We start from the raw sequence: 27,075 nt of genomic DNA, 5'->3' as shown, positions 1-27,075 counted from the left end.
GAGGGAGACAATATCTGAGGAGAGGGAACCATTAACAATATCAGCTAACAAGGGGGCCAGGAAGGGAAGTTGGGCGGCTAGCAGTTTGGTGGGAATAGGGTCGAGGAGCAGGTGGTGGGTCTCGTGGACAAGATGAGCTCGTAATGAGCATGAGGGGAGATAGGAAAGAAACCAGACAAAGATGCAATTTCACGGCTAGGACAGGAGGGAACTTTGGGAGAAATTTGGCTTGGTGGGCTAGGGGAAGGGAGGGAGACTGCAGGACATTCTGGAGGGGGAGGGTGAACAGCCAGTTGTCGTGGTGCATATAGGCACCAACGATATAGGTAAAAAACAGGATGAGGTCCTACAAGCTGAATTTAGTGAGTTAGGAGTTAAACTAAAGAGTAGGACCTCAAAGGTAGTAATCTCAGGATTGCTACCAGTGCCACGGGTTAGTCAGAGTAGGAATGACAGGATAGCTAAGATGAATACGTGGCTTGAGAGATGGTGCAAGCTGGAGGGATTCAAATTCCTGGGCCATTGGAACCGGTTCTGGGGGAGGTGGGACCAGTACAAATTGGACGGTCTGCATCTGGGCAGGACTGGAACCAATGTCCTAGGGGGAGTGTTTGCCAGTGCTGTTGGGGAGGGTTTAAACTAATGTGGCAGGGGGATGGGAACCGATGCAGGAAGTCAGTGGGAAATAAAGTGGTGACAGAAACAAAACGCAGTAAGGGAGAGTGTACAGAACATGACCGGACAGATGGTCTGAGAAAGCAGGGCAAAGACCAAGGGAAGTCTAGATTAAACTGCATTTATTTCAATGCAAGAAGTCTGATGGGCAAGGCAGATGAACTCAGGGCATGGATGGGTACATGGGACTGGGATGTTATAGCTATTACTGAAACATGGCTAAGGGAGGGGCAGGACTGGCAGCTCAATGTTCCAGGGTACAGATGCTATAGGAAAGATAGAGCAGGAGGTAAGAGAGGAGGGGGAGTTGCGTTCTTGATTAGGGAGAACATCACGGCAGTAGTGAGAGGGGATATATCCGAGGGTTCGCCCACTGAGTCCATATGGGTAGAACTTAAAAATAAGAAGGGAGAGATCACTTTGATAGGATTGTACTACAGACCCCCAAATAGTCAACGGGAAATTGAGGAGCAAATATGTAAGGAGATTACAGACAGCTGCAAGAAAAATAGGGTGGTAATAGTAGGGGACTTTAACTTTCCCAACATTGACTGGGACAGCCATAGCATTAGGGGCTTGGATGGAGAGAAATTTGTTGAGTGTATTCAGGAGGAATTTCTCATTCAGTATGTGGATGGCCCGACTAGAGAGGGGGCAAAACTTGACCTCCTCTTGGGAAATAAGGAAGGGCAGGTGACAGAAGTGTTAGTGAGGGATCACTTTGGGACCAGTGATCATAATTCCATTAGTTTTAAGATAGCTATGGAGAAGGATAGGTCTGGCCCAAAAGTTAAAATTCTAAATTGGGGAAAGGCCAATTTTGATGGTATTAGACAGGAACTTTCAGAAGTTGATTGGGAGAGTCTGTTGGCAGGCAAAGGGACGTCTGGTAAGTGGGAGGCTTTCAAAAGTGTGTTAACCAGGGTTCAGGGTAAGCACATTCCTTATAAAGTGAAGGGCAAGGCTGGTAGAAGTAGGGAACCTTGGATGACTCGGGAGATTGAGGCACTCGTCAAAAAGAAGAAGGAGGCATATGACATGCATAGGCAGCTGGGATCAAGTGGATCCCTTGAAGAGTATAGAGATTGCCGGAGTAGAGTTAAGAGAGAAATCAGGAGGGCAAAAAGGGGATATGAGATTGCTTTGGCAGATCAGGCAAAGGTGAATCCAAAGAGCTTCTACAAATACATAAAGGGCAAAAGGGTAACCAGGGAGAGAGTAGGGCCTCTTAAGGATCAACAAGGTCATCTATGTGCGGAACCACAAGAGATGGGTGAGATCCTGAATGAATATTTCACATCGGTATTTACGGTTGAGAAAGGCATGGATGTTAGGGAACTTGGGGAAATAAATAGTGATGTCTTGAGGAGTGTACATATTACAGAGAGGGAGGTGCTGGAAGTCTTAACGCGCATCAAGGTAGATAAATCTCCGGGACCTGATGAAATGTATCCCAGGACGTTAAGGGAGGTTAGGGAGGAAATTGCGGGTCCCCTAGCAGAGATATTTCAATCATCCACCGCTACAGGTGAGGTGCCTGAAGATTGGAGGGTAGCAAATGTTGTGCCTTTGTTTAAGAAGGGCGGCAGGGAAAAGCCTGGGAACTACAGACCAGTGAGCCTGACATCTGTAGTGGGTAAGTTGTTAGAGGGTATTCTGAGGGACAGGATCTACAGGCATTTGGAGAGGCAGGGACTAATTAGGAACAGTCAGCATGGTTTTGTGAGAGGAAAATCATGTCTCACGAATTTGATTGAGTTTTTTGAAGGGGTAACCAAGAAGATAGATGAGGGCTGTGCAGTAGACGTGGTCTACATGGACTTCAGCAAAGCATTTGACAAGGTACCACATGGTAGGTTGTTACATAAGGTTAAATCTCATGGGATCCAAGGTGAGGTAGCCAATTGGATACAAAATTGGCTTGACGACAGAAGACAGAGGGTGGTTGTCGAGGGTTGTTTTTCAAACTGGATGCCTGTGTCCAGCGGTGTGCCTCAGGGATCGGTGCTGGGTCCGCTGTTATTTGTTATTTATATTAATGATTTGGATGAGAATTTAGGAGGCATGGTTAGTAAGTTTGCAGATGACACCAAGATTGGTGGCATTGTGGACAGTGAAGAAGGTTATCTAGGATTGCAACGGGATCTTGATAAATTGGGCCAGTGGGCCGATGAATGGCAGATGGAGTTTAATTTAGATAAATGTGAGGTGATGCATTTTGGTAGATCGAATCGGGCCAGGACCTACTCCGTTAATGGTAGGGCGTTGGGGAGAGTTATAGAACAAAGAGATCTAGGAGTACAGATTCATAGCTCCTTGAAAGTGGAGTCACAGGTGGATAGGGTGGTGAAGAAGGCATTCAGCATGCTTGGTTTCATTGGTCAGAACATTGAATGCAGGAGTTGGGATGTCTTGTTGAAGTTGTACAGGGCATTGGTGAGGCCACACTTGGAGTACTGTGTACAGTTCTGGTCACCCTATTATAGAAAGGATATTATTAAACTAGAAAGAGTGCAGAAAAGATTTACTAGGATGCTACCGGGACTTGATGGTTTGACTTACAGGGAGAGGTTAGACAGACTGGGACTTTTTTCCCTGGAGAGTAGGAGGTTAAGGGGTGATCTTATAGAAGTCTATAAAATAATGAGGGGCATAGATAAGGTCGATAGTCAAAATCTTTTCCCAAAGGTAGGGGAGTCTATAACGAGGGGGCACAGATTTAAGGTGAGAGGGGAGAGATACAAAAGGATCCAGAGGGGCAATTTTTTCACTCAAAGGGTGGTGAGTGTCTGGAACGAGCTGCCAGAGGCAGTAGTAGAGGCGGGTACAATTTTGTCTTTTAAAAAGCATTTGGACAGTTACATGGGGAAGATGGGTATCGAGGGATATGGGCCAAGTGCAGGCAATTGGGACTAGCTTAGTGGTATAAACTGGGCGACATGGACATGTTGGGCCGAAGGGCCTGTTTCCATGTTGTAACTTCTATGATTCTATGATTCTATGAGACGGCAGAGGCAGCTGAATAGATGGTCTCAATCTTAGTGACAAAGAAATCCATGAGCTCCTCGCACTATTCATTGGAGTTAAAGGTGGAGGGGGCAGGGGAGAATGGTTTAAGAAGACGGTTTGTAGTGAAGAGAAGCTGGAGGATATCTTTGCAATAGTGAGCAGGACCTGATAGTGCTACATGTGATCCAGCCAAATCTGGCGATAAACGGCTCAACTAGTTGTCCGCCGTAAACATTCAAGTCTGCATCCCTTGGACTTAAGGGAGTGGAGATTAGGGCTGTACCAGGGGGAACGACCGAGGTAAGAGAGAGTAATGGTTTTAATAGGGACAAGGACATCGAAGGTGGAGGCAAGGGTCTGATTGAGCAGATCGGTAGCTACAGAAAAGTCATGGTGAATGGACGGCCAAAGGCTAGACAGTTGGGAATTTAAAAGTGTCGTTTTAAGCGACTTGGGGAAGAGTTCTTTCCAGGGGTGGACACAGAAGGAAGTGGGGTTGGAAGGTGGAAATACCATCTGAATTAAATTATTTGAACATTCCCATAATTATTATTTTACATTTAGCACATTGCTAATGATTAGCCAGACCTCCACATTTATTCCAGGGACACCATGCAACTACAGCTGCACCTTGACATTCTCCATCAATATAAAGAATCTGCAAAAGATAACTACTTCATACATGGTCTATGGAGAAGTGAAGTCATGTAAAGCTTTGTCCTATATATGCAGAAATTTGAGTGTCAGGATAACAAGAACTTGGTTAATAATTGTTGCTACAATAAACCTGTGACTTGTCTATTTCTCTAAATCTTTTTGTGCTCTCAGCATCATTAGGATCAATTTGTGACACATTAGTCCAGGTGCCAACTTGAGATATTTTTAACCCCCTTCCCCAAAAATGGCTTTAGCTTATTACTGGCCCCTGTTTCCAAATGTAAAACAAGCCTAAAAATGCTCCTTAAGCCTGCTCGATCACATATAAGTTTCAAACCTTTTCAATGGGGAGGATACTTCATTTTCAGGTGCATTCTGTGTTGGTTCCACATCTAAAGTTGTCTCTGGCTGCACATCACTGTCATGACATAAAAAACCCATAATATTAACATTAAGTTGTGTTGTAATGGTTTAATTAGGAGATAAAACTGAACATGGTTATATTGCATCAGCTCTTGATAAGTTAACATCTAGTTGTAAATGTTTGGTTTAATTTTGTAAATCAGAGGAGTTAAACTAATTGGAGGCAACGGGGGGAAATTTTGACTTCTGTCCAAAACAGGTGTGAAATGGATGGGGCATCCACTAAGTCTGCCCGATGACAGCCAGAGGCACAAACCAAATTTGAGTTTGTGCCTCATTTCCATATAATGGGCAAGCTTCCCGTGCTGGTTATTAGCAACTCGCCCATTGTGGGGTGGGGGGGTGGAATTTGGGCAGCAGTGACCCATTTAAAGGGAGTTTACTTGTGTTGCATGCTTCCGATTTGAAACTTGGAACAGGCAAGATCCATTATGAGGTCTGTACAGCCTAGGACGTCGTTGAAGTCTTTGTAGAGGAGGGCAGCAGGAGGAGGGAGACCCTGTTTCCAGTTGACAGAAAGGTGTTATCGCAGCAACAATGGTCAGAGGTGGCTAAGCAGGTGAATGCATGTAGCATGGCGCACAGGGCCTGGCTGCAATGTTGGGGGGAAGAAAATCAATGATCTCACCAGAGCTTCTATGGTAAGACTCCTACTCGCATCTGTTACTCTCTGCTTAGCGCTGCACCACCTGTAGCCCCAGCATGCTCAAGCCTTCCCTCCACCACTTCCCATCACTCTTCTCCAACCACAGCAGCACATTCCACTGAACCTCCTTCTGCTACTGCTTGCACATTCTGTACCTGCTACTCTCCTCACAATTACTCCCCTCACTTCCCCACACCTGTGGCATCTTTCACGCACCATCCATACTATTCTACCCTGACACGTTCATCTTCACAATCTTCAGCAGGTCACACACTAATACACTCTAAGCCACCACCCACCATTAATGTAGTGGGCAGAGGGTGGGCTATAAGCGTCACAACTGGTGAAGCTGAAGGCTGGAGGATATACTCCGCGGGGTGTTTGGCCATTGTACCTTCCTTTTCTCTGCTCATTGAACTGTCTCCCTCACTCACTCTGCAGACAACCTGGTGCTGTTTTGAGCTATCACTCATTTGTTTATGCTAACTCTTGTCACTCGCTTCTCTTCCCAAGTCAATCGCAAGACACAGGCTTAATCGGAGCAAAAGAAGAGGACAGTACTCTTCAAGATACACCAGGACACGAGCTTACCCTTGCAAGCACCAGCTCAGAAATCTGTATACTTTAGAGGGTCAGTTAGAGGGGTCTGTACTGGAAAATTGACAGAGCGCACGTTCACAGGAGCATGAGTTGAGGAATAGGACCGCCCAGAAACCAGCACGCCCTCCTACTGCACAGGGCACAGATGAAGACGGCCAGGGCTCAGCCTATAAAAGACTGATGACTGTGCATCATCTATTGCTCGATGCAATGGACTGCCTGCCAGAGAGCCTGCATAAAATGTCTGACAGTATGGAGAAGTCCACATCCAACTTGTGATCATGCATAGCATCAAATCAATGCAGTCAACCATGCAGCCTGTGGTCACCTCTATGCACACTGCAAGGAAGCCCCCAGTTACGGAACCTTTGGCAACAGCTCTGATGGCTTCGATTGAAGCTCAGATTGCTGCCATTCAGGATCTGGATTTCAACATGTCCTCCAGCTTGCTAAGTGTGAAGGAAAGCACGGATGGGGCATCAAAACCATCACATCACTCCAACCTGTGCCGACTGGAACCAGGTTGTAGAGATGAAAGAACAGCAAGTTAATCCAATGCACCACCTAGTCTCATTGCTTCTAAAAAAAATGTAACTATATCTTCACTTGTAGAACTCTGCCAATGTCACTGGTTGATGCAGAAAAAAAAAAATCAACTTTTTCTTTTATTTTCAACTTTGGTAAAAGATTCCTGAGTGCAAGGGAAAAAGTCCAACAAGCCTAACCTATAAAACCAACCATGTGAACAAAATCCTTGCAACAAAACAAAATACCCAGGTTGTTAGGCACACTTGAATAAGAATACATATAGATCGCCAAACCTTCTCAAGTCAGTTGTAGCTTCTTTTCAATCAGGGTTACTGCTATTTCACGATAACTCAAGAGAAAGTTTTTAATCATTACTCACAGACAATATATTTATTATCTGCAACACTGCCAACAATTTACATGAACGACAATCTTAAATTTGAAGTTATATCATTACCTTTCCGAACCGATCTGCTCATCATCTGTTGCGCCCAAAGCCTTCTCCATTTGCTGATCGCTGTCAGCCTCAACATAAACACCATAATAAATTAGAAACAAGTGTAATTTTTCAGGGATTTCTGAGTTTAATGCAATAGCATTGCTTATAAAAAACAATCTGATAATGGCTAATTAAACATAATACTTTTGAGTTATTTGTGCAAATTTTCTTATCATCAAGGTGGGAAAAGTTGGAGCAAGAGAATAAAATATGCTTCCCACTTCAGCGATCCAATTACCAATATTTTCTTTCAGTTTCTAAGGTCAATGCAGGTTTGAAATAAGGAAACAAACGTTATACTCAAACTAACTTTGTATCATCATAGAGTAAATCTTTTCTCTGTTCTGCTTCAGCATTGTGTTTTAGATTTTTTCTGGCACAGCACAGAACATAAGAAAAAAAATGATAATCAGACCCCTGGGGCTGCCTATGGGGCACCTCTGTGGCGTCATCTCCTGTTTTGATGCATTTTTATGTATCAAAGATTGACCTGGTATTCATTTAAAAAAACAGCCTTTGCAGGTGATTTAAGCAAATTAAAGCCCAATTTTTTTGGACAGAGGGATGAGGTAGGAGGAGTTAGTTGCCAAGAAGTGTTTGGATATTTTCTACCTCTCTACCACTTGAACCATTGCACCACCTTCCATTACCATCATTGTTATTTCTGATGCACAGCACAATGCACTACAAGATGTGCAACAGAGGCTTAGGATACAATTTCTACTTGGAAGAGCTTCTACTCTACTGTATTGATTTCCAGAACAGAGCAACTGAGATGGGACCCTCACTGTGTGGCATATCATGCCATCCTCGAACTGCATGTTTGGATACTCGTTTTTTTAAAGTTCTAAATTCCCATCCCCCCTCCCCCCCCACAATCCCCATCCCCCCCTCTCTCCCCCCCTCCACAATCCCCATCCCCCCCTCTCTCCCCCCCCCACAATCCCCATCCCCCCCTCTCCCCATCCCCCCACAATCCCCATCCCCCCCTCTCTCCCCCCCCACAATCCCCACCCCCCACACAATCCCCACCCCCCACACCCCCTCTCTCCCCCCCCACAATCCCCATCCCCCCCTCTCTCCCCCCCCACAATCCCCACCCCCCACACAATCCCCACCCCCCACCCCCCCTCTCTCCCCCCCCACAATCCCCAACCCACAATCCCCATCCCCCCTCTCCCCCTCCCCCACAATCCCCATCCCCCTCCCCCACAATCCCCATCTCCCCCCCCCACAATCCCCCTCTCCCCCCCCCACAATCCCCCTCTCCCCCCCCCACAATCCCCCTCTCCCCCCCCCACAATCCCCCTCTCCCCCCCCCACAATCCCCCTCTCCCCCCCCCACAATCCCCCTCTCCCCCCCCCCACAATCCCCCTCTCCCCCCCCCCCACAATCCCCATCCCCCCTCTCCCCCCCCCCACAATCCCCATCCCCCCTCTCCCCCCCCCCACAATCCCCATCCCCCCTCTCCCCCCCCCACAATCCCCATCCCCCCTCTCCCCCCCCCACAATCCCCATCCCCCCTCTCCCCCCCCCACAATCCCCATCCCCCCTCTCCCCCCCCCCACAATCCCCATCCCCCCTCTCCCCCCCCCCCACAATCCCCATCCCCCCTCTCCCCCCCCCCACAATCCCCATCCCCCCTCTCCCCCCCCCCACAATCCCCATCCCCCCTCTCTCCCCCCCCCACAATCCTCATCCCCCCTCCCCCCCCCCACAATCCTCATCCCCCTCCCCCCCCCACAATCCTCATCCCCCTCCCCCCCCACAATCCCCATCCCCCTCCCCCACAATCCCCATCTCCCCCCCCCACAATCCCCCTCTCCCCCCCCCACAATCCCCCTCTCCCCCCCCCCACAATCCCCCTCTCCCCCCCCACAATCCCCATCCCCCCTCTCCCCCCCCCACAATCCCCATCCCCCCCTCTCCCCCCCCCACAATCCCCATCCCCCCTCTCCCCCCCCCCACAATCCCCATCCCCCCTCTCCCCCCCCCACAATCCTCATCCCCCTCCCCCCCCCACAATCCTCATCCCCCTCCCCCCCCACAATCCCCATCCCCCCTCTCCCCCCCCCACAATCCCCATCCCCCCTCTCCCCCCCCCACAATCCCCATCCCCCCTCTCCCCCCCCCACAATCCCCATCCCCCCTCTCCCCCCCCCCACAATCCCCATCCCCCCTCTCCCCCCCCCCACAATCCCCATCCCCCCTCTCCCCCCCCCACAATCCCCATCCCCCCTCTCCCCACCCCCCCCCCCAGTCCTCATCTCCCCCCCAATCCCCATCCCCCTCCCCCCATCCCCATCCCCCTCCCCCCCACAATCCTCATCCCCCTCCCAGTCCTCATCTCTCTCTCTCTCCCCCCCCCACCCATTTCGGATGAAAAGTAACAGGCTCACCCCTACTTTGTTTGACATTTTCTCGGTCGGTTTTTCTCGAAGCTTCAGGAAAACCACTGGCTGCTCCGGTGACGTCACCACTCGATGTTTTCAATCTGAGCGTCTCCACCGGAACTGCATGGGGGGGGGGGGGGGGGAGATACAGGTGACTTCAAACGGGCCCCTCCATCCTCACGAAACCAACTGTAAGATGACAAATCTGCAGCTCTGGTCTACTGCGTAGCTTCCCGGGAAGCCATTGCGCTCTCGGGCCAGTTAGGTGTCGTTTCCCCAGTCCTCCCTCGTCCCCCGGCTGTTTGCAATGGTGACGCTCCGGAATCCCAGGTGACGTCACCTAACGGCTGTCGGGCACGTGGCGGAGATAGAATTCGAGCCGGGAGACGGGCCGTGGGCATTGGAATAAAAGCTGAGTGAGGATTATAATGGCACATTTGAAAGGCAGCAGAATGAAAATCCTGAACATCCGAAAGGAAGAGAGAGAGAGAATGACCCGTTGTATTAAAAACAGATAACTTTTTTATCTGTATTTAACACAACGGGTCATTCTCTTTTCCTTTCGGATGTTTCTCTCCCTCTCTCTGTCTTTTGTTCTGGCCGTTTGTATATTCGGTGGTCCTGTATGTAAAGTCTCTCTGTCTGAACACTTTGCCTTGACAACGGGCAGTTGGAAAGATTATCTGTAATCACCAGGCATTGTTCTCTGACTATAAATGCGGTAATGTTCAAGGAATCCCACACTTCACCTGACGAAGGAGAAAGCCTCCGAAAGCTTCTGATTTTCAAATAAAACTGTTGGACTATAACCTGGTGCTGTAAGATTCCTTACATTTGTCAACCCCAGTCCATCACCGGCATCTCCACATCCGTGATTGAATGAAGTAGAGCATGTTTTATAATAAAGAAAATTAGCCCTAATGCACTGTGCTACTGAAAAGTTTCCCACACCTGTTGCACTAGCGCAGGATTTTATTACAGTATTATTCATTGTGCTTTGATTTGTCCTAGTTCAACTTGCACACCTTTAAAATTCTAGCCATGATCACCAAATGCAGGGCAGACAGTGGAATGATTGAATGGCAGCAAGAATGGTTCAGGTGAGAGCCAGAGCAGCAGAAGCTTGTTGGGGGGGTAAAGGGTGCTGTAGCGGCAGCAGTTAGAATCATAGAAAGGTTACAGCATGGAAGGAGGCCATTCAGCCCATCGAGTCCATGCCGGCTCTATGCAAGAACAATCCAGCTAATCCCACTCCCTTGCCCTATCCCTGTAGCCCTGCAATTTTTTTCCTTTCAAGTACTTATCCGGTTTCCTTTTGAAGGCCATGATTGAATCTGCCTCTACCACCCCCTCAGGCAGTGCATTCCAGATCATAACCACTCGCTGTGTAAAGTTTTTCCTCATGTCATCTTTGGTTCTTTTGCCAGTCACCTTAAATCTATGTCCTCTGGTTCTTGACCCTTCCGCCGATGGGAACAGTTTCTCTCTATCTACTCTGTCTAGACCCTTCATGATTTTGAATACCTCTATCAAATCTCCTGGCAACTTTCTCTGTTCCAAGTAGAACAATCCCTGCTTCTCCAGCCTATCCACGTAACTAAAGTCCCTCATTCCTGGAATTATTCTAGTAAATCTCTTCTGCACCGTCTCTAAGGCCTTCACATCTTTCCTAAAGTGTGGAGCCCAGAACTGGACACAATACTCCAGCTGTGGCCGAACCAGTGTTTTATAAAGGTTCATCATGACTTCCTTGTACTCTATGCCTCTATTTATAAAGCCCAGGATCCCGTATGCTTTTTTAACCGCTTTCCCAACCTGCCGTGCCACCTTCAATGATTTGTGCACATATACCCCCCCGATCTCTCTGTTCTTGTATCCCTTTTAGAATTGAGCCCTCTAGTTTATATTGTCTCTCTTCTTTCATCCTACCGAAATGTATCACTTCACATTTTTCTGGGTTAAATTTCATCTGCCACGTGTCCGCCTATGCCACCAGCCTGTCTATATCCTCTTGAAGTCTATCACTATCCTCCTCACTGTTCATTACACTTCCAAGTTTTGTGTCATCTGCAAATTTGGAAATTGTGCTCTGTACACCCAAGTCCAAGTCATTAATACATATCAAGAGAAGCAGTGGTCCCAGCACTGACCCCTGAGGACCACCACTGAACACCTCCCTCCAGTCCGAAAAACAACCGTTCACCACCACTCTCTGTTTCCTGTTATTTAGCCAGTTTTGTATCCATGCTGTTACTGCCCCTTTTATTCCATGGGCTTCAATCTTGATGACAAGCCTATTAATGCGGCAATTTATCAAGATTGTTCAAAGGGGAGCACTGACAGTTCATTTTGGTGGAAGCACCAACTTGTTTTGACAGAAACAACTCAATTTACCAGCATCCAGAAATCATGGCTGACTTCCCTTCCAACACATCAAATCAACAGATCAGTAATCTGCCATTCGCTCTACTGCACAACAAGCATACTTTAGTTAGAAACCAAAGGCCATCAATGACTTTAGAAAAGCACACAGTACTGCTAGATCAGTGAAACTCCTTATATTTAAAATATAATTAGATCATCCCCTTAAACCTGAGTGCTTGAACAGCAACTCATCAATTTATTTTATCAATTCCAATTTCAAAAACAAATAATGTTCCAGCTTTGTGGTTCTACAGTAGAGACAGAAGTGCTTGTAATTACTCTGGATAGTAATCCTCTCACCACCCCCCCCCCCCCCCCGCAACCCCGTCACCCGTAAGCACTCTGTCTCGGAAAATAATTGGGTTAAAGCAAAACAAATCAAAACGTTTTAAAAGGAGGAAAAGCGACTTGGGTCATTGTCAAGGCTGATGATTGCTTTCCTTCTCTGTAATTTTGAATTTTCGACAGTGCTTAAGTCTTGGTCCAAAACTTCAACATGCTGTGACATTTGATATCTGCCGATGTCTGCAGATAAGGTCTTAAATTCTTCACACCACTGGATGTTCCTGCACCAACATTTCTCCAGCAAAGATTGCTCTGTAATTTGTGAAGCCATTTTTATGTCAAAGAACTATTCTTGGTAATCCTGCACCATCAACACTCATGCGGTCCCGAAAACCTCTGTTTAAAAAGGAACACAGAAAATCCATTCTGACTCTTCTTGAGAGCCCAAGGGGTTAAAAACAACAAACAATTCATTTTTTTCTTCTGTCATCCTTTATCCTGGGACCAGAGAGGACTTCACACATGTTTCCGTGAATGAATCTAATTACCACATTCCAAGAGGAATAGACAGCAAAGGGAGCACAAAATTATGCCCAATATTTCCTTATATCATGGTGAATTAAAACAAATATCAGTGCCCTCGGAAGGGATTAGCTTCTTTGCAGAAAAATAAACAACTCACGCAGCGTGTATCCACAGATCCAGGTTAGATGCGGCCCGTGGGAGCGGTCGCTCTGACTGTCTACCTCTCTTCCGCAGCATTCTCCGTGTCCGGGTGGCCCTGGAGAGGGAGCACACGATGTCTGCTGGTACACTCGAGGCTTTCCGCGACCGGTGGGCACCGCAGGGGCCGGAGTGCATCCTGGATCCTCAAAATAAAATTATAATTTGACACTGTTATTTGGTTTGATGTGTTTACCCTACCCCCCCCCCCCCTTATAAAAGGGGGGGCCTAAAACACCAAAAAGAGAAAAAAGAATGCAGCGTGCATAAACGCAGCATTCACGTCAATTTTATTTAAAACCTTTTGTGTCAGGGAAGATAATATTTTACTTCATTCATCTTGTTTTAGTTAGTCCAACGTTTCCAGATTGTTGACACAGTGACAGGAGATTAAGTTTACTTTTCTTCCTCTTTTAACTGAAGGATGCATTAGCCTTCACAGCTAAACAAAATCTTTGTAACGTTACTCAAAAGAGAACACAAAGCAAACATTGTGAAAAGAAAGCACTATCACAGGCTTTTAAAACAAAAGAACACATTCAGCAGCTAGTAACACTCTACTGATTTTTACATAATTCCTTTACAGGCTCTGCCTACTATGAAAAGGTTAATTCCTAACTCCTCATCCTCCTGCACAATTTCTTTTCCTCTTCCCTTTTGCTTAGTACATGAACTATCCGGTGCGCTCGCCTTAGTTATTTCTTTCTCTCTGTCTGTCTGTCAATCTCTTAACACTAACTACCTCAAACCTTTAAAACTTGGGCCCAGCCAGGGACGCCATCATGTTAGCAGATTTTCCTGTTACTGTTGCAACTATGGGTTGTTAATCCATCAACAATAACTTCCACTTGATTCTAGTCTGAGTGGTTATAAAATAGCAAGTTTAATAGATTGACTTACAACAGAGTTGCACTACAGCTGTCTTCAACATTACATTCAACAGTGTCATAGTTATAATACAACTGTTTACAGAATACATTAATGACAAGCAATCAACACAACCTGATCTGCCTGCAAATCCAGGCAGATCAGACCTGACCTTCGCAGACTGCTTGTAACAATGGACTTCCGACCATCCCCTCTCGAGAGCTCTAACTTTTGGGAGTGAGTATGCCCTACCTTTATACTATTCAGCTGCGTTGTTCTGTACATAAGCACCATTCATCTTATCTCATGGTCGTAAGTCTTCCCACTATTCTGACACCACGTTAGCAACTCAAGATAAGCTGTTTTCCGTAATGTAGCTAATGACCACAACCCTCATCTCTGTTTACAAGCTGTTTGTTCCTTTGAGAAATGCATAGCCTTTCTTATCCGAGTACAGCCCCCATTTATTTGGCCTTGCACAGCCCCACCAATGTCGGTTTCGTAGCAATCACATCTCTTGTTTTGGTGTAAATCACCTTCTGACGTTAACGTTATCTATCCAATGACCTCCCTGATGTTCATACGTTCTGTGAGCTGTCCTTGTTCTCACAGAGATGCTGAACTTTTGCCCTCCTATTTTCTATGCTTGTTTTAAACCATGTTCTCACAATATGAAAACCACTCTGCCTTTGCTACATGCTTGTTTAATCTCTGCATTTATATATTCTGCCACTTCACAGCAGCTACCAGGGGACCTATAGACAACTCCCACTACAGTCTTAAATCCTTTTCTATTTCTTAATTCTACCCACAAAGTCTCCATTGCCAGCTTACCTCTCGTTATATCCTCTCTTACCATTGAAGTAATTTCATCCATAATCACTAAGGCTATTCCTCCCCCTCTACCAGTTTCCCTATCCTGCCTATAGACCTTATAACCTGGTATATTCAGTTCCCAATCCTGAGCATCTTGCAGCCATGTCTCAGTAATGGCTACCATGTCGTACCCTCTAAGTTGAATTTGCGCCTGCAATTCATTCATTCAAAATGTTCACCTGTCTTTTCTCTTTATTAACACTGATAAACCTGCTGTGTATTTCCAGAATTTTTAGTTTTAATTGACATTTTTAATATGCACATTTTAATTCGGTTACATTGCCAACTCCTGTTTCTTAATTTAATTTACAGTCAGCTGCACTAATTCAAATTGAGCCATTGGGCTATTGTCTGTGATTGATGCAGATCTAACTACTTAATGAGTGGAGATGCCAGTGATGGACTGGGGTTGACAATTGTAAACAATTTTACAACACCAAGTTATAGTCCAGCAATTTTATTTTAAATTCACAAGCTTTCGGAGGCTTCCTCCTTCGTCAGGTGAACGATGTGAAAACGTTTTCACATCGTTCACCTGACGAAGGAGGAAGCCTCCGAAAGCTTGTGAATTTAAAATAAAATTGCTGGACTATAACTTGGTGTTGTAAAATTGTTTACTTAATGAGTACTTAACAAGTTGTTAATTAATATGCATATTATCAATGGTTGGCTTTGCATCCCAGGCAGAGCAGAACAAGTTAAATGTGTAACAAAGCATTGACAAATTAGTGGAGGTTTTAATTTGAGGAGAAAGACACTGAATGGAAAGTAGGGACTGATCCAAAAGCTGGAGGCCATTAATTTTTTTTGAAGAAACTGTAAGCAGCAATATCAAGTTGCCAAAGTTGTATTTGGCCAATCCACAAATGGTAGGCTTGGTATTTGAGAAGAATGTTGGAATCAGAGCAATTTGCTTTAGGGTCTGATGTCCATGTCCTTGTGGATTCTGACAAGCATTGTGTTTACTCTACAGGCACTTTGCCTCTTTTTAATACAACCCGTTCAGGAGACACTGGGTTGCCCAGTGTCATCAACCCCAAATAAAAGAAATCTAACAAAAGTGCCCCCAAGGGGCACAACTAATAAACACCCAAATCATACAAAAGACAAAGGAAACATAGCAAATTAAATCATAATAAGGCACTTTGCAAAATTGCCAGTTTCTACACTGCTGTATCAAGATGAGAGAGCTAAGGGTAGAATTTCTGCAATGGTTCCTTTGGCAGAAGTTTGGCGGAAACTCTGGAGAAATTGTGTAAATTGCCGTTTATGCCATTTCTCTGCTGTTTCCGTCAAAGTTACAGCAGGATGCTGGGAGAACAAAAATTACTGTTATAGGAATTATACAGTGCCCACAACTTACATCATCCCCGCTTATCCCGGACTGTCGCCAATATTGAACAAATGGCGCTATCCATTTGCCATCACCATGCGTCAATTACAAAGGCGCCCTAAACCGTATTAAGCACGCCTACTATTTCGGGCGGGTCAAGCAGCTGTACGCACCTCATTAAAGTGCGATTACCTGTCATTAAGTCCTTCAGTCACCTGTGACATGCGATTGCTGCTTACAAAGATGAAAGGTCAGAGGCGAAACAGACCAGCCCATTACATCAGCCCCACTCAGCCAGATCAAACAATCCCTTCATTGATTAATCGCTTGTTCATCGCAGACTACTTTGTCTCCAGCATTCTTTTGTAAGCTGTGCAGTAGCCAATTTAAAGTGACTACAAACTCCCATAAAGAATGGCTGGACTGAACACTCCTTTGATTCAACATTGAAATTAGAATCTGCCAGAACCACTCTGGTTCGTCTAACAGCTAAACTCAATCCTATTTACAGACTGCAACTGTTTGACACAAACCCATTTTTAACGGATGCAAGAGCAGTGTAGAGACGGAGGATGAAGATTCCCTCTGTGGGGGACAGATTTCATCCGTGCACTATATACAGTACTGTACTTTTATTTCTGAGTGCAGAGTACAAGGAGGTAGCACTATACAATTTGTCAAACAACTTCACTACTTAGTTACAATTATACACTTTGTTTCCCATTAAACTCTGCAGGATGCTACATTTCTGAAACACAGTTGCAATTTTAAAATATGAATATGGCAAGTCTCTATTGACCTGCCTGGAGAAAGAATTTCATTGAACAGTTTCATGGGTGACAGATGACAATTTCCTGCTTACACTGGCCACTGTGTATTGTGGACAAATCGTATTTGCTCGATTGCTCCCACTATAAGCGGTAGGGACTATGAATGCAAAGAGTCAGCACATTGGGCCAGAAATTGCTCAGAGCAGCGAACCAACAGTGCTTGCCATGGTCTTTACTCTGGGCACTTCCTCAAATAGGAAGCGGAGAAGGCCTCAGAGTTAGCTCCAGCAAAGCTAGGACCCAAGGGAAAAGCAAGAGGATCTCACTCTCCCCTCAACTAATTGCAGCATTTTTGACAAGCTGTCTTAATTGTCTCTGCAGGCTTCCAACGTGAAAACCAGGAAGTGAAAGGTACAACATTAAAGTTATTGTAAAAACAGTTATAGACAATGAAAAAAAGAGGGTAAGAAATAATTGAATTAAATAAAACAAGCAGAAGGGAAAAGTTTTTTAAAAATTACTTACCAAAAGCTATTAAAATAAGGAGTAATGAGACTCCATATTTTTAAAAGTTATTTTTTAGTTGTCTGGCAGTCATTAAGACTTGGGATTTTTAAGCGTACCTGTTTTGTGGCGATATTAGTTACTTTGCTGCTGGGCAGATGAGCAAGTTGGTGCTTTTTCAATGATTTCACTGATTTCAGCTGCGATATACCTTTAATTCAAAGCTGTCATTTCACCAGCGAACCAGCAAACGCAAGTTCCAGATTTTCACGTTTCACTGCACATGTGTGAACGCCGGAACTTGCTCCTCCATTTCACCACTAACAACGTGTTGAGCTCACCATTATTTTGCAAGCAATTTCTGCCCCAATATGTTACTCTCCCACGAACCGATCTACAGAAGCACTAAACGTAAATTCACCTTTAAGGAAAAGCATGGCCCTCTCTGCTTCCCCAGTTACTCCAGCTTTGTACTATACGAGTGGAAGACTGTGGCGAGCATGCAAAGCAAAAATGTCAATTAGACAACCCTTTCCTGAGGTGTCTTTCCTGTCAATCTTCATATGGGAATCTGCTGCCTGAAACTGCAAGTGTGAGAGTCCAACTTTTGCAAACTGAAAATGTCCTCTTGCTGCTAACAAATTTCTTTGACAAGTGACTTCACTTTAACCTGCCTAAAGTGTTTATGACATGCTTTGGTCCCCCTCCATTTTCCTGCATTTTACCGTCAGTGGAAAGAATGCCAGGTCAGGTGGTTCATTTTTGAATACTCAGGTATTAGCATGATTTCAGCTTACATTTTCTCCTTCTCTGCTGTAAACTTTGATGGTTAATATAACTAAAACATAAATCTTATTAAACACTTTGGGAGAGAATTTCTATGGTGTTTTGGACATAATTTCAGCACAGAATCGGAGTAAGTAACATTGTTTGGCTGCAAAATGGAGCAGAAGCTGTTTCTGCCGGTTTTCTGCCCCATCATCGAGGAGTACTTTTTGGTCAGACTCTGTGATATCGTGGAATCTTCTTTTCTACCTCTGTGCCTTGCCCTGGTCCCATGTTTGGCTGTCTGTGCCAGCTGTTCTTATTGTAGGCATTCTTGAAAAGTGGCATAGAAGAATTCATGAGACACGCAACCAATGTCGTAGACAGTCAGGTAAGTGAGCCAAGCGCTGTTACATAGGAACATAGGAACAGGAATGGGCCAGTTAGCCCCTCGAGCCCCAGTGAGATCATGGCTGATCTGTGACCTAACTCCATATACCCGCCTTAGCCCCATATCTCTTAATTCCTTTGGTTAACAAAAATCTATCAATCTCAGGTTTAAAATTAACAATTGAGCTAGCGTCAACTGCCATTTGTGGAAGATAGTTCCAAACTGCTATCACCCTTTACATGTAGAAGTGTTTCCTGACTTCACTCCTGAAAGTTCTAGCCCTAATTTTTAGGCTAGGTCCCCTAGTCCTAGATTCCCCAACTAGTGGAAATAATTTCTCTCTATCTACCTTATCAGTTTCCCTTAATACCTTGAAAACTTCAATCAAATCACCCTTAATCTTCTAAATTCCAGGGAATACAACCCTAGTTTGTGTCACCTCTCCTTGTAATTTAACACTTGGAGTCCAGGTGTAATTCAAGTAAATCTATGCTGCACTCCCCCCAAGACCAATATATCCTTCCTAAGGAGCAGTGTCCAGAACTGAACATAGTACTCCAGGTGTGGTCTAACCAGGGCTTTGTATAGCTATAGCATAACTTCTGCCCCATTGTATTCTAGTCCTCTAGATATAAAGGCCAGAATTCCATTAGCCTTTTTGATTATTTTCTGTACCTGTCCATGACATTTTAATCATCTATGTACATGGACCCAAAGCTTCTTTGGGCCTCCACTGTTTTGAGCTTTTCACCATTTAGAAAGTACTCTGATCTTTCCTTTTTAGGTCCAAAGTGGATGACCTCCCACTTGTCTACACTGAAATCCATTTGCCACAATTTTGCCCATTCACTTAATCTATTAATATCTCACTGTAATTTTATCCATCTACACTACTTACAATGCTGCCTATCTTTGTGTCATCAGCAAACTGGGATATATGACTCTCTATCCCGTCATCTAAGTTGTTAATAAATACAGTGAATGGTTGAGGCCCCAACACAGATCCATGTGGACACCACTAGTCACATCCTGCCAATTTGGGTACCTGCCCATTATCCCTAATCTCTGTCTCCTGCTGCTCAGCCAATTTCGTAACTAGGTCAATAATTTGCCTTCAATTTCATGAGCTTCAACTTTAGCCAACAGTCTCTTATGAGGGAGTTTATTGAATGCCTTCTGGAAGTCCATATAAACAACATCCATAGACATTTCCCTGTCCACTACTTTAGTCGCCTCCTCAAAAAGTTCAATCAGGTTCATCAGGCATGACCTACCTTTCACAAATCCATGCTGGCTCTCTCTGATCAGCTGAACATTTTCAAGGTGTTCAGTCACTCTATCCTTAATTATAGACTCTAGTAATTTCTTGACAACAGATGTTAGGTTAACTGGTCTATAATTCCCTGGTTTCCCTCTCTCACCTTTCTTAAATAGCCAAGTGACCCATGCAATTTTCCAATCTAAAGAATCGAGAGAACTTTGGAAGATTATAGTTAGGGCATCTGCAATGTTCTCACCTACTTCCTTTAAAACCCTAGGATGGAAACCATCTGATCCTGGGGATTTGTCACTCTTTAGTGCCATTATTTTCTTAATTACTGTTAATTTGCTTACGTTAATTATGGTGAGTCCCCTCCCTGATTCAAAATTAGTTTCCCTGGGGCGTCTGGCATGCTATCCTCTTCTTCTACTGTAAATACTGATGCAAAGTAATTATTTAACATATCTGCCGTTTCCTTATTTTCATTTACAATATCACCATTATCAGTTTTTAAAGGGTCCACATTGCTCTTGACCACCTCTTTTTCCTAATACAATTGTAAAAAAAAATTGTGTTGATTTTGATATCCCTTGCAAATTTCTTTTCATACTCCCTTTTTGTAGCTCTTACTATCTGTCTTGTCACCCTTTGCTATTCTTTGTACCTCTCCGAGTCATCAGGATCTGTGCTACTTTTTGCATTTTTGAATGCTTTTTCTTTTACTTTTATGTTGTCCCTCATCTCTTTTGTCGTCCATGGCTGTTTTTTTGGCAAGTAGAGCTCTTGCCCCTTAGGGGTATAAACTGGTTCTGCTGTATCATGTTAAATTCTTTTTTGAACACCTCCCACTGATCTTCTGTCATTTTGACCCACTAATAGATTTGCCCAGTTTACTGTGAACAGTCTCTGTCTCATCCCATTGAAGTCAGCCTTACCTAAATTTAAAATCTTAGTAGCTGATATGGGTTCTTACTTACCTGCTGCTCCCCAGCCTGCTGCTGCAATCTTCATCCACAATTGGCTTTTTAAAGATTGCACTCTAATTTCAATGGACCCAGCAAATTATTCTTGTTTTACATGGGTTTCACATCAGTCGCTACTCCAACAGATACGCAAATGAGCAGACCCAGGAAATTCTCGTATAAATACCTCTCCAGACTATCGGTTCGCGCAGCTCTTTTTCTATTGGAGTAAAAATGGTGCAATTCACTGCGTGGAAATTCGGGGGTATCACTTTAGTGAATGTGATCACCAAAAAGTCAACAATGCCAGAATCCAGGATGACATCTTTTCTGTTTACCCACCAAAACTATGGCTGCCATTTCACCCTCTGTGTTTGTAGGTGCATATTTGGAGGCTAACTCGACACAGACCAGGAACTTAAACTAAGATTTTAATTTTTAAAATAGACAATTATAAACATAAGAACATAAGAACATAAGAAATAGGAGCACGAGTAGGCTAATCGGCCCCTCGAGCCTGCTCCACCATTCAATAAGATCATGGCTGATCTGGTCCTAACCTCAAATCTAAAGAACACAAGAAGTAAGAACAGGACCCGGCCACTCAGCCCCTGGGCCCACTCCGCCACCCACAGGGCCTTGACCGATCCAAACTCAGCTTCATGTCCAATTTCCTGCCTGCTCCCCGTAACCCCTAATTCCCTTTACTTCTAGGAAACTGTCTATTTCTGTTTTAAATTTATTTAATGATGTAGCTTCCACAGCTTCCTGGGGCAGCAAATTCCACAGACCTACTACCCTCTGAGTGAAGAAGTTTCTCCTCATCTCAGTTTTGAAAGAGCAGCCCCTTATTCTAAGATTATGCCCCCTAGTTCTAGTTTCACCCATCCTTGGGAACATCCTTACCGCATCCACCCGATCAAGCCCCTTCACAATCTTATATGTTTCAAGAAGATCGCCTCTCATTCTTCTGAACTCCAATGAGTAGAGTCCCAATCTACTCAACCTCTCCTCAAATGTCCACCCCCTCATCCCCGGGATTAACCGAGTGAACCTGCTTTGTACTGCCCCGAGAGCAAGTATGTCTTTTCTTAAGTATGGACACCAAAACTGTATGCAGTATTCCAGGTGCAGTCTCACCAATACCAAATATAACTGCAGCAATACCTCCCTGTTTTTATATTCTATCCCCCTAGCAATAAAAGCCAACATTCCGTTGGCCTTCTTGATCACCTGCTGCACCTGCATACTAACTTTTTGATTTTCTTGCACTAGGACCCCCAGATCCCTTTGTACTGCAGTACTTTCCAGTTTCTCGCCATTAAGATAATAACTTGCTCTCTGATTTTTCCTGCCAAAGTGCATAACCTCACATTTTCCAATATTGTATTGCATCTGCCAAATCTCCGCCCACTCACCCAGCCTGTCTATATCCCCTTGTAGGTTTTTTATGTCCTCCTCACTCTCTACTTTCCCTCCCATCTTTGTATCATCTGCAAAATGCCGCCCCTTGGGATTGTTCATGCAGACTTCAGCTGGCAAAATGAGTTGTAGTACACAATGGTTTTACAGTATAGGGTGCTATCATTTTCAGAGCTGCCAACATCAAAGAAATGTTAAGAGTGAGATTAATGTGGGCATTGCTGGCAAGACTGGCATTTATTGCTCATTCTTAGTTGCCCTGAGAAGGTGATGGTGGGTCTTCTACTTGAACCTCTGCAGTCCTTGTGTTGAAGGTGCTCCCCAATTCTGTTAGGTAGGGTGTTCCAGGATTTGTAGCAGGAGGTTCAGGATTTGTAATGACTTGCTAGGCCACTTCAGAGGGAAATTAAGAGTCAACCACGTTGGTGTGGCACTGTGGTCTCTTATAAGCTAGAACAGGTAAGGACGGCAGTTTTCCTTCCCTAAAACACATTAGCGAACCAGTTGGGTTTTTATGACAATCTGACAGCTTCATGGTCACTTTTACTGATACCAGCTTTTAATTTCCAGTTTTTTTGTTAAACTGAATTCAAATTCTCAACTGCCATGGTGGGATTTGAAGATATGGGGCAGGATTTTAACTGCCAAGTCCTGGTGGGTTCGGGACGGGGTCGGGGGCAAACAAAATCACATTTTTATGGAGCGGGAGAGAATCGCGGCTCCAAACCACCAAAAAAGGCGTATGACCCAGTCGCATTTAGGTGCATGCGTGAATCAGGAAGCTGGAAGTCCCACCGACAATTAAATCCGGCGGGCCAATAATTAAAGGGGCAAATGTACCTCATTGAGGTACTTAAGGTGGTTTATCTTTTGTATGTTGGACACTTAAAAAGATTTTAACCATACCTGGGCAGCTTTCCCACTGCTTCCAATTCACGCCTGGCGAAACCAGGCAGGAAGGGCCGGACCAATGAAAAAATACACTAAATAAATTAAATAAAATTGCAAAAAATAAATGAACATACCTTAAAACCGATGACACCTGTACCCTCCCCGCCCGATGCCTGATTTCTTTCCAATGTCCGATGTCTCCACCCCCGCCCCCCCCCCCCGATGTCCGATGTCTTTCCAATGTCCAATGTCTCTCCCCCCAACGTCTGATGTCTTCCCCCCCCCCACCATGACTCTCCCAACAGCTGAAGAGGTGTCTCTCTCTCTCTCTTTCTCTTTCTCCCTCCCCCCCTCTCTCGGATGTGTAGCTCCTCTCAGCTGACAGGCAGCCAACCTGTCAATCAGGCTGGCTGCCAGGCACGAAACTTGGAAGAGGCATTGATTGGCCTCGATCGTGACCCACCTACTTTCCTTCCAGATTTCGCATCTGCAGATCCTCCCCACCCACTCTCCTCCCACCGGCATCATGTCCATGTTCTCTGGATTATTTGTCCAAGTCTCTGTATTATTAGTCCAGTAATATAACCACTGCATAATACCTCACCCATAACACAGTTTACACATTCAGGTAAAATTCCCATACTCATTAATCTATTTCAGCTCTGACCCCATACCTCCTGTTATTTTTTAAATGTTTTTTGCAAAGCAAATGCTTTTATTATTACACAGGTACAAATTTAAACTTTAAGCCAGTAAGTACAGTGGTACAGAGTGCAATCCCAAGTATTTACATTCCCCATCCTAGTCCCACATAGAAGGCCAGTGACAGCCTAGCTGGGTTGAATATTATTCAATATTGTATCACTACAATAAAATATTGTTAGCATGTATGATGTTAAAATGATACAAATAATAATTACAGTACAACCCAATTACCAAAGTACACTTGAAATAACTTAAAGGTTTTTAAATATCAAGAAGGTATGATTACCATCTGTTGGCTACTAGTGGTACTGCAATAAATATTCTGGTGTTCTTGCTGTGATTTAATTGATTGAGTTGGCAGACTCAAGCAGTTTCTGCCGTAAAGATTAGTCCCGCAATCTGATCTTCATCTCCCACTGTTAACTGATCAAACTACAAGCTCTAATTTGGGGCAAGCATAAAACAGACCCATCTTCGTGGTAGGTCACTTTTTAGCACTGATTCGGAATGGCAGCAGACTTGCATACAAAATCCCTCTAACATCAGCCAGGAAAGAGTAAAATGCTGTGTTTCCTCTTTTTCTGAGGACCTGCAAAGGAACTTACAAGATATTAAAGTGACCTTGTGACTGTTACAAATATAAAGGGTACCAAAATCAAGTGTTAGTGCTATGACGCAAAATTATACACACAAATGTTTTTAAAAATTAAATAAGACATAATAGAGTTGCCCTTTAGGGTTGTAACTAAGAGGCAGAGCAGCTTCACCTCACTGACAGCCCACCAGCTCTTCCTGGCTCACAGTCTGCAGGGCAGGCTTTGCAACTTCCCCATTACTCTGCTCTTAACCCGGGTCAGACGATGTTACATATGGTCAGTGGGATTCCCATCTCAGTTGGGAGCTCACCTGGGGGGAAAGCAAAATGTTTGCATAAGACCCTGGGTGCCTGATACAATGTTTTTTTTCAAAAAAATACTTTATTCATAAAAATTTGCAGCAATACATACAATACAGTTGCCATGTCACATTCCAAACGTACACAATACAGATTATACAATTTGCAGGTTACATCAAGTACAGTTCAATGAATACATTGTACATAATTACAGTTCATGACAGTCTAGGGGCCTCATTGCATTACACTCAATACAGATTATTGATTACAGATTCATTACAGGTACATTACAGATTCATTACAGGTACATTACATCAATTTGAATTTTATATTCTGCCCGAGGGGTTTTTCCCTGATTGCAGCCCCTCGGTGTACAATGGTGGAAAGGCTCTAAATGGTTGCCTTTCTCCACAGAGCCTTTGCGGCGGCCGCACCCAGCCTCAGTGCGTCCCTGAGCACGTAGTCCTGGACCTTGGAATGTGCCAGTCTGCAACACTCGGTCGAGGACAGCTCCTTGCACTGGAAGACCAGCAAGTTTCGGGCAGACCAAAGGGCGTCTTTCACCGAGTTGATGGTCTTCCAGCAGCAGTTGATGTCCGTCTCGGTGTGCATCCCCGGAACAGCCCGTAGAGCACAGAGTCCTGTGTTACAGAACTGCTCGGGACGAACCTGGACAGATACCACTACATCTCTCTCCAGATCTTCTTTGCAAAGGCACATTCCAGAAGGAGGTGGGTGATGGTCTCGTCTCCACCGCAGCCCCCTCGGGGACAGCGCATGGTGGCACTGAGAGTCCGTGAGTGCATGAAGGATCTGACGGGAAGGGCCCTTCTCACCACCAGCCAAGCTAGGTCTTGGTGCTTGTTTGAAAGCTCTGGCAATGAGGCGTTCTGCCAAATGACATCGACAGTCTCCTCAGGGAAACAACCGACAGGATCCACTGTCTCCTTTTCCCGCAGGATCTCGAGGATGTTACGTGCGGACTACTTGCTGATCGCCTTGTGATTAAAGGTATTTTTTTTGCATAAACTTTTCAACGAAGGATAGGTGGGGCGGAACGGTCCAACTGGATGGAGCGTTCTGTGGCAGCGTGGCCAGGCCCATCCTTCTCAACACTGGGGACAGATAGAACCTCAGCACGTAGTGACACTTTGTGTTTGTGCACCGAGGGTCTACGCACAGCTTGATGCAGCCGCACGCAAAGGTGGCCATCAGGATGAGGGCCACATTGGGCACGCCTTTCCCCCTTTCTCCGGAGATTTGTACATCATGTCCCTGCGGACACAGTCCATTTTTGATCTCCAGACAAAGTGGAAAATGGCTCGGGTGACTGTCACGGCGCAGGAGCGAGGTATGGGCCAGACCTGCGCCGTGTACAGCAACACCGAGAGCACCTCGCTCCTGATGACCAGGTTCTTGCCCACGATCGAGAGGGATCGTCGATCCCACAGTCCCAGTTTTTGCTTGACCTTAGCAATGCGCTCCTCCCAGTTTTTGGTGCATGCCCCAGCCACCCCGCACCAGGTCCCCAGCACCTTCAGGTAATCCGACTTGACGGTGAAGGGGGACAAAGGATCGGTCGGTCCAGTTCCCAAAGAACATGGCCTCGTTCTTGGTATGATTTACCCTGGCTCCTGAGGCCAGTTCGAACTGGTCGCAAATGCTCATCAATCTGCGGACCGACTGCTGATCCGAGCAAAAAACGGTGACGTCGTCCGTGTACAGGGAGGCCTTGACCTGAGTGCCTCCACTGCCTGGGATCGTCACCCCTCCTATGCCCGCATCCCTCCTGATGGACTCGGCAAAGGGTTCGATGCAACACACGAACAAGACGGAGGAGAGAGGACAGCCCTGCCTGACTCCAGATTTGATTGGGAAGCTTTCTGATTCCCATTCGTTGCTTGAAACAGTGCTACTGATGTCTGTATAGAGCAGTTGGATCCAATTGCGGATTCCCTCCCCAAACCCCATTTTGGAGAGGACGTCCATCATGTACATGTGGAATATTCTGTCAAAGGCTTTCTCCTGGTCCAGGCTGATCAGGCAGGTGTTCACCCCTCTGTTCTGTACGTAGCCGATTGTATCCCTGAGTAGCGCCAGGCTATCTGAGATCTTCCTGCCAGGTACAGCGCAGGTCTGATCGGGGTGGATCACCACCTCCAGGGCTGACTTGACCTGATTGGCGATGACCTTGGACAGAATTTTGTAGTCCACGTTCAATGTAGTGTGACCAGAGGCCTCCATGGCTGGCCCCAAATGATTTTTTAAAGAAATTGCATCCCACCCACCCTGTCCCTGACTGGTTTAGGTTATGCAATTGATTTCAGAGACCAAAGCTGCCATATAAATTTTAAAAGGCCTCCCCTGTGCTTTAGCAACCCTGGATGCCAAGAATGCACTGACTTAGTGTCCAGCATTACTAGGGTGCAAAAGATGGGAAAAACATTGTGTGATGTAGTCTCTCCATTTGCCTCTAATTTGAATATGCCATATGGTCATTTTGACTATGAAGCACTGGAAGGTGATCAACACCTGTGGAACTGTTCCCAAGACCAGCAGGGGAGGAAGGG

The 27,075-nt window shown here is 45.3% G+C and overlaps 1 protein-coding gene across 1 annotated transcript in view; it reads right to left on the bottom strand.

Moving 5' to 3' along the window:
* LOC137320640 (solute carrier family 28 member 3-like) overlaps positions 1-9,858 on the bottom strand; it is a 111,650-nt gene extending 101,792 nt beyond the window's left edge. Inside the window, exons 1-3 of the mRNA XM_067982321.1 lie at positions 9,444-9,858; positions 6,996-7,063; positions 4,679-4,759 (exon numbers count right to left, since the gene is read on the bottom strand). Of these exons, the coding sequence (XP_067838422.1) occupies positions 4,679-4,759; positions 6,996-7,063; positions 9,444-9,455 (161 nt within the window). The 5' untranslated portion in view covers positions 9,456-9,858. The remainder of the gene's footprint in view (positions 1-4,678; positions 4,760-6,995; positions 7,064-9,443) is intronic.
* Positions 9,859-27,075: the final 17,217 nt, after the last annotated feature.

Source organism: Heptranchias perlo, chromosome 4 (assembly GCF_035084215.1).
Source record: "Heptranchias perlo isolate sHepPer1 chromosome 4, sHepPer1.hap1, whole genome shotgun sequence".
In the NCBI taxonomy this organism is placed as follows: Eukaryota; Metazoa; Chordata; class Chondrichthyes; order Hexanchiformes; family Hexanchidae; genus Heptranchias; species Heptranchias perlo.
This window is presented reverse-complemented; position numbering and strand designations above follow the sequence as displayed.